Source organism: Montipora foliosa, chromosome 9, assembly GCF_036669935.1.
Source record: "Montipora foliosa isolate CH-2021 chromosome 9, ASM3666993v2, whole genome shotgun sequence".
NCBI lineage: Eukaryota > Metazoa > Cnidaria > Anthozoa > Scleractinia > Acroporidae > Montipora > Montipora foliosa.
This window is the reverse complement of record NC_090877.1, coordinates 23,049,150-23,057,644: the sequence shown is the minus strand read 5'-3', so window position 1 is coordinate 23,057,644 and position 8,495 is coordinate 23,049,150. Positions and strand designations below refer to the sequence as shown.

The 8,495-nt window shown below is 39.6% G+C and overlaps 1 protein-coding gene across 1 annotated transcript in view; it reads right to left on the bottom strand.

Annotated features, from left to right (window-relative positions):
- Positions 1–2,973, bottom strand: part of LOC137972188 (uncharacterized) — a 6,173-nt gene extending 3,200 nt beyond the window's left edge. The window contains exon 1 of the mRNA XM_068819043.1: positions 2,473–2,973. Coding sequence (XP_068675144.1) covers positions 2,473–2,735 — 263 coding nt within the window. The 5' untranslated portion in view covers positions 2,736–2,973. The remainder of the gene's footprint in view (positions 1–2,472) is intronic.
- Between the last annotated feature and the right edge of the window lie 5,522 nt (positions 2,974–8,495).

Here is an 8,495-nt window from a genome sequence, read left to right as displayed (position 1 = left end):
ATGGAAAGCGGTTTGAAAACTTAGGAAAATACAAGGATTTGTATGGAAATCATTGAAGCGTGACTGGAGGGCAAAGCGTCCAGTTTTCCCATACAAACCCTTTAGTTTAAACGATATACTTACGAAAATCGGCATGATAGCATATTTTAAGCTGCTCTTTCTGGAAAAATAATTTCATGTACTCAGCAGAATCATCGTGTTTGCGAAAAACAGGTCACGTGACCAATTGTTGCAAATACAACTACGTATACTTAACTGTGACAGCGGGGGCAGCTCAAGTGGTTCCAGGTTCTTGTGTTTTGATTTATTTTAACCTGCCAATAGGCCTTATTCACGATAGCCGCCATGTTGGTTTTCAATTGTCATGCAAATTAGCCATGTGTTATGCTGGGGGACAAACATTGGAAAAAAGGCAAATTGCGCAAAATCCGCTAGTCGAAGTATTGACATAACATTGTTAAAAGTACATTTTAGAATTTAGAATTAAGTACCTTTTATAATAATTTTATATCTTTTGATGGCCTTCGGCATTTTTACTTCGTTATCTGCTAATTTTTACCTAAAAAAACATCGAAGTAACTGGTGTAATCATTCTGTTTTACTACTTAGGTGATAAACATTCCATGAACGTGAAACAAATCATCTGTGTGGCTAAGATGTTCGTTCTAACCTCTCGAACTTGTGTTGTTTGCCCCCTCAGAAGTGTGTAGCTAATTTGCATGATAATAGCAAATCCAACATGGCGGAACCGGAAGTGAACATTTCGCATGCTTTGTCTCCCAGATTTTTTAACTTGTCATCTCTAATGGAGAAAAGATACTTAGCAATAAAAATGTGGTTGTGTGAACACAAGTGAAAAGAGAAAACAGCTCACATTCGGTTGTCGTCCTCCAAAACGTCGCGTGTTTAATTTAAGCTCCCTAATGTCATCCTGTCACCCGAGTCAACAGAATGCGCTAATTAAACTGTCCATCATGCCTCACGCGTGGCCACACAAGATTGGAAAATAATGTTCACTTGAATTAACCATTCACAGGAAATTTTCTATCGCAGCTCCTTGTTTCGCAATGCATACTGAATTGACCACTCCCCATGGGGCTTTTCAGGGCCAATGAAACACGATCAACGAAACGACAGAACACAACAATCCCAAGTAGTCAGAGGCTAACCGGTTGGCTATTTACACAACCGCATTATTTTTAAAACTGAGGGTTTCAAAAAGCCAAACCAAAAGACGCTTATCCAGATCTAGAGCGTTTGCAAGGCAGACAGAAACAAAAACACAGCTTCACCATGGTGATTTTACTGGCGTTTAAGCACGTCGTATGAAAAAAATTAAATTAAGTTGACTGCTAAATGAAGGATGCATGAGCGCCTAGAATATCATAAGACTCCGGTGCTTTTTGTAAGGGTGCGTTCGATTGACCCTATTCCGGAATAGGAATAAGTGGAGTGATGATTTAAAACGGTATGTCTGGCGCTTTTGAAGCAACAAGGATAATAAAGATATGTTTAAAATAGCATTTTAGCAAGTGTTTGATAATTTTAATGTGAATCTCCGTAAAAACGAAGGATTTCTAACTTCTATTCCATGTATTCCTATTCCGGAATACGGTCAATCGAACGCGCCCTTAAATGTTTCTCTCATCTTTGTTTCTGAAAAAGTGATAGCCGATTGTTGACGTCGAAACCGTGTTGTTTGTTGACATAAACAGGTGAAGTATTCTTTCGACTATTCTTCCATTGTCCTTTGGTAACAGTTGGCTAGTTTCGTCAGTTTCGAACTGTACAAGTCAGAAAAATAATTTTCCTTTTACTTTGTTTTAACAAAAATGCAGAATAATCATTCCCTTAATCTGGACTCGGCAGTGTTTTTCGATTGTCTGCAACTAGTAAAATTTACATCATAAAATACTTCGTGAGCTAAATATTGGAATAATTTTTATCTCTGAATTGCGCTCTTCCCCATCTATAGTGAGCATAAATTTGAAACTGTTTACTAGCATGACTCACGAAAATTGGCATATCTTGAATAATTACTCAAAATTGAGAGAAGTGCTAGAAGAGAAATTTGCACATTAGCCCACTAACCACGGAAACGTTCTCCGGCCAGAAATTTCGGAAAAATTCTACGAAATTTGGAGACTTCTTAATACTGAATAAATTGACGAAATGTAATTGATAAGAATAAAAATAAAAATGATACATAGAGGTAAATTTGAATCACCTTTGCATCGGCCTGCAGTTCGCAATGAATACATCTCGTTGAAAAGAAACGGCTTTGGCGGGGGGGTTTGGTCAGTGTTTGGAGCATTAAATTAGCTTGCGGATGCACCCATCGGGTTCGAGTCGCGCTCTACTCGAGCAGAAAATATCCAATGGGTTTCCTCCTTTCATTTCAGTGCGTTTTTATTTCTTACTGCTGTTCCGTTCTCGATATGCACTTCCCACAAGCTTGCTTTACAATCTTACCCTTGGTAAAGTGCTTCAAACTCTTCGCTGAGCTGTTCTCCTTTACTCCTAATTTTTTCCAATTCAGCGCCCTCTGGTTCTCTTCCTGCAGATGATCCAAAATATTCCTCAGTCTCGTCTATCTTGGTAAGGGTTCTTTTTTCCAGCTCTTCCCATTCTGAATTCATCCCATCCAAGTTTTCCTTTGTGTCATCGTAAGACTGTTCGAAGGTTTGCTTTGCATTAAACATAGTTTCTTTTAGCCTTTGCATTATCGAAGACATTTTCCACAACCAGACTACGGCTTGCGTGAGATCGCCTAATTACAGGTGGTTAAATTTATGTTTTTCTTCTCACAATATCTTTACGTTGTCTCGGTGATATTTCCTTCAAATCACATCTAGCCAATCACAACTTCCTGTTTAAAATTCGACCACTGGGGGGAAACATGTGAAGCAAATGGCATGCGCGTCGAAAATCGATAAAATCATTATTTAGGCTAAAGCTCCAGGTAAAAGGCGACCTTACGTATTCAACTTCCATTTACGAGTTTCAACCATTCGACTTCGAGACGTGTACTCAGCTGTTGAGCTCTGCAAATATGGAGTTTTCTAAAACAACAAAATTTAAGGTCGCTCAAACCAGTTTCAACAATTTCAAGAGACCTTGTTATTATAAGGATTGACACTACAACACTTTATCACGTAACAGCAATGTTATGGTACCATGTGAAACATCAATTATTGCTGAACAAGATATAGTCATTTTTGTGACGTAGCAAGTTACCACGGCAACAGGAAAGCCTTGGAAAAACACCCTACATTTTGGCTTTACTTGCTCATATTTGAAAAACGAACTCGGTGACCCCAATTTTTTATTGCACAAAAGTGATCAGCAGGCCCAGATGAAACTCTCTGCAAAACTTTTCAGAAATTTTTATTCTGGCTGGCTGATTACATTTCAGAAATAAAAATGGGGTTCACCTAGTTCGTTTTTATGATATTAGCAGCTAAAGTCGAAATATGTGGTGTTTTTATAGGTTTTTCCTGTTGCCACGGTAACTTTTCACGTCACATGAATGACCGAATTGTTTTCAGCAATAATTGGTGTTTGATATGGTACCATAACATTTCTATTAAGTGATAAAGTGTTGTAGTCTCAATCCTTCTAATAAGAACGCTTCTTTCAAGTGTTGGAACTGGTTTGAGCCACCTTTATATTAATTTTCGCTCTTTATACTGACATACAAAAACCAACTAAACATTCCCTACGGTAAATAAGAGAATTGTTCGAATATTCCGCAAGACGTTTCGTTGAACAAGGGACTTTTGACGGCCACGGTAAGTGCTTATCAACCATTTTCCCAAGACATCGGTTTCGACTTTTACATCATCTGGTTATCTTACAATAGACCATTTCCGCGTTCATGTCTGCTTCCTCTTCAAAGCGAGTCTAAGTGCGACGTCTTTGTGATGGTAATTAGTTCTAATTTCCATATGAATGAAAACTAATTTTCATAAGAAAAACTTCGCACTTAGACTCGCTTTGAAGAGGAGGCAGACTTGAACTCGGAAATGGCCTATTCTCGGTTTTCACATGACGTCACGACCGCCATGTTGGTGCCCAAAACAAAGAAAAGGAGGCCATGTTGGTGCCCCGACCAAATCCTCCGGGAATTTAACTCTATTATTATGCAAACGCTTCCTTTTGTTTTCGTTGAAAAACATGGCTATTGATCACGTGAGTGAAAACCAGCAATTGACGCTAAATATCGCTTTGAATATTTTATGATAGCCTGCGAAAGCATTCGGTTTTTTCGGCTCTAATTTCACCCGCCGGCGGGTGAAAGTAGAGCCGATAAAAACTGGATGCTCTCGCAGGCTAAATTTATGTCTGAATCAATAGGCTTGAAAAAGTGATCCTTTCCCACAACCCTTTTCCTCAACTCGAGTCACGCTCAAAATTGTTGTTCGCTCACAGGCATATGCTCCTATCAAAACTGAGAGGGCGAATCGGTATTGCTGGACCTCACGGCAACACTGCTACAACAACTTAAGAGAAAGATTCGAAGGCTGGGTTGTCAAGTGAGACCACTTTCATAGACCGTTTTGCAGATAAGGCGGCCATTTTGGTTTCTATTGTTTTAAATAGCTATTATGGGATGCCCAGGGGGCAAATACATATTAATTTGCCTGGTCATCCCATAATGTCTTTCGAAACAATAGAAATCAAAATGGTCGCCGTATCTGCAAAAAGGTCTATAAATGACGACCACTTTTGCATTTTTTTGTCTTTATGTTAATTAGACCCACTGCCCTCATTTTGAAACAAAAATTCTCTTGAAATAGGCCATTTCCGAGATCATGCCGGTCTCCTCTTCAAATCGAGTCTAAGTGCGAAGTTTTTGATATGAAAATTAGTTTTCATTCATATGTAAAGTAGAACTAATTACCATCACAAAAACTTCGCACTTAGACTCGCTTTGAAGAGAAGGCAGACATTAACTCGGAAATGGCCTATTGGCTGGTCGTAGCGAGGCAAGAAAGGCTTATTAGCATTAAAACAAAAGAATATTTTATTTGGCCGCCAACATGAAAGAGGTCCCGGCTACACGTTGTAACATTGTTAGAAGAACACGTCCCAACAGAGAGTTTTAGCACCAAAATTAACGACGAATACGACTAGGAGGTTAACTGGCATAGATCAACAACGAGTACTAAAATAATTTGGCACCTGTTTTCAACTTTAGCGGGCGCTTCCACGTTCAGCAAAAAAATTATGAAAGTGCTACAAGAGCAAGTTTAAAAATAATAAGTTTAGAGTTAATCTCTCGAGATTAAAACTGCTTAGTACACTGATGGCAGTTGTAAAGGAGGTAAGTTAAGCTTGCACATGAACGAATGTCGATCAGAAGTCGGTTTTCCAACTTCTTATTCGGTTTTTTGTGAGTAAAGCTGACCCTACTAAAGCAAAGCAAACCACTAATTAGCCTATCGAGTTTCTGTCAGGATAAATCTTCTAAAAAAATTAAATATTTTTCTTCCTTTAAGTCGTTTGTTTACTTCATAACGAGCGTGAACGTGCTGCAGTTCTGAAAAGAAGTTATAACGGTGCCAATAATCCGAGCCCATATGCTATTTTCACCACTAAACTTCGATGAATATATATGTATGTTAATGTATGTATCAATTTTCTGAAGCGCATTTAAAACCTTTAAGGTCCGGCGGTCCAACTCGTTTTCCCACCACCGACTTTTCACTTCAAACTCGTCGTACTATGAGTTCGCCGCACGATATTCGAGACTTCGCACATGCTCCTTAGAACTTGCTTCCAGATCTCGTACTCGTAGTCGTACTCGTCATCGGCGCTAAACCTCTATGAGGCCCGTTTTAAACGTCGCATTTTACATGTGCCGAATATAATGCAAATGAGAAAAATCTATTGTTTTCGTTCATTTGCATTAGATTCGGCACATGTAAAATGCGACGTTTAAAACGAGCCTTAGTAATATTGTTGTAAAAACGCGTACTCTCACTGGTCAATAGCTGAATTTAGATGAGAGTATGTAAACACTCCTGTGATATCACACGAATTTTGATTAGTTGTGTTGTCAGGCACGCGTTTTGATCTGTTTAAATGTTTCAATCAAGAAGTAAAAAAACCCAGCATTTTCCTTCATTTGTCGAAGTATTTTATAAAAGCAAAACAGGACTTTTTCCGTGTTTACATAGGGGAGTGTTTACTTGGGAGAGTTGCGAGAATTCTCGACAGCTATGCAAACCCTCGACTGCGTCTCGGCTTTGCATAACTTTCTCGAATTCTCCCAACTCCCCCTCGTGTTTTGATGAGGCTTTTCGTCACGCAACCTAATGATAAATTTGATAATGCGGCTACACGCTTCAACATTTGTTGTAGGTTGGAGAATCACAACATTCTTCCAACAAAAGATGTTAAACAGCGTCATCAAAACATGCATGATACATACAAGTTCTAACATTGTTGATCCAACAAATGTTTTATAACAATGTTTGAACATGTAGCCGGACCTTAAGGAGTTGGTTAGGGGAGAATTACCACCGCATTGCCATGGCCAGGCCACAATGCAAGGATCCCGAGCCCGTTTTGCTATGTGATATTTAATGTTCAGTGGAATTGAAAGCATTTTGAAAACCTAGTTTATAGGGTCACTCTCACTTCAAGGGAAGGAGAGAGAGTTGAAACATCCTTGGAAAAATTTATTTCATACTACGATTATCCGTAGAGTAACGCGCCGAAGTTTGCTTATCAGGTGTTAACGTTAAAACTACAGTGTTGTCAGGGGCAGCTTTCCTGCGTCCCTTATCATGAAAACCCGCCAAATTTGGCAAATAGTTAAAAAATGGAGAGGCTAAATGCTTTAAGCAGAACCTACGTGAAAGGGCGGCCACTTTCTGCCCATTTTCGAGCATCAATAATCGATAAAATACTACAAAATGGAGGCGATATTCACACTGGCTATTTTCCAGGTCGATTTGAAAATGTTGCAAAGCAGTTTAGAAGTTGTGTAGAAAATGTATGGAGGCGTCTGTCCAGAGAGCGCACTATTGAACCAAGGCCTCAGTCATGGTGGAGGAAATCCCACTAATTTAACCCAAGGTGACTTACAACTAACTGAAACGTGTAAAAAAGCAAGACCGTCTTCATCTTTAAAAGAGATCTACGATGTGCTTAACGAATTCGGCGACATTTCAAACAGTACATCATTTTCTGCGATCTCGCGTGCTCTCAGCAACATGTTATCAGGTTTGAAATACTCGAGGAAAAAAATCAGCAAGTTTGAGCGGGAGAGATTTTCCGTAGAGAAAATAGCCTATACACAAATATTTATTGACTACCTTCACGCGAAGAATCCCTACAAGCACAAATTCTTCGACGAATGCGGTTTGAAACTGCCCTTCCACGGAAAGCGATTGTATGGCCATGCACCTGTCGGTGTATGTGGATTTGCAGGGTATGTTACACTGTGAACTGTTTCGTGCAATTAGTTCCACCACAATGTCGCACGAAACATTTCACAGTGTAACAGCGCCTTAACAAATAAACAAAGAAAAACTTCAAAATGTCGTTTTGAAAAGAGAGAAACAAAATAGTACCGGCTGTAACTTAAAGTGTCAATCGGATTTTGCTAGGCTTCGAAGTTCAACAAGAATCATCCTCACCATCCAAGTAACGAAAAGTGACGCATTGTTCGCTCATTTAAAAAACCAAGGTTTGAATATCATGGACCAGCGATGCAAATGAATACTGACCACAGTTCACTTTAGAAGCCGAATCCATGAAACTTATCCATTTCTGACCATCTCCTTGTCTTCCAGTTCAGGGACGGCGGAGCCGGGGGGGCTTTAGCACCCCCAATTTCAAACAAAAAATAAAAATAGGCATTTCCGAGCTTTAACATTTGAATTTTTTTTGGCGGAGAATTCCCTCAGAACCACCTACAAGTTAGCGTCTGCGGCGCTTGCTTGTTAGCCCTCCCTCCCTCCCCCAAATACAAAATACGCTCGTCGTCCCTGCAATGTATTCCACTTTCACTTGATGTTCCATGGTGGAAGAGCTAAAGAAAAACTAAGGCTAAGTAGTAGTACTGTACGGGTCCGCAAATGATCCCAAAACAGAAAATGATACCAGTGGCCTGTTTCTCAAAAGTCCCGAAACTTTTCGGGCCTGTTTCGGGTGCCACAATTCCCTTTGTATCTCAAGAACGGACAGGATTTAAGTCGTCAAACTTCACGGACATGTTTCTTTTAGTTAGCTTGAAAACATGTTAAAAGATCGGCTTTTCAAAACAAGCGGTTTGCAGTTTCACAAATAGCTTTTCGGGCCCGAAACGTTTTCGGGACTTTCGAGAAACGGGACCCAGGACCGCAAATGATCCCGAAAAAAAAAGTTAGGAATGGCATGGAGCGTGGAATGGTCTGGATAGAGAATTAACGTGAAGGGGGCTTATCTTGATTAAAATCACTTCAAATCATGGCTCACACAGGTTTCTGCCTCATCATAGTTTT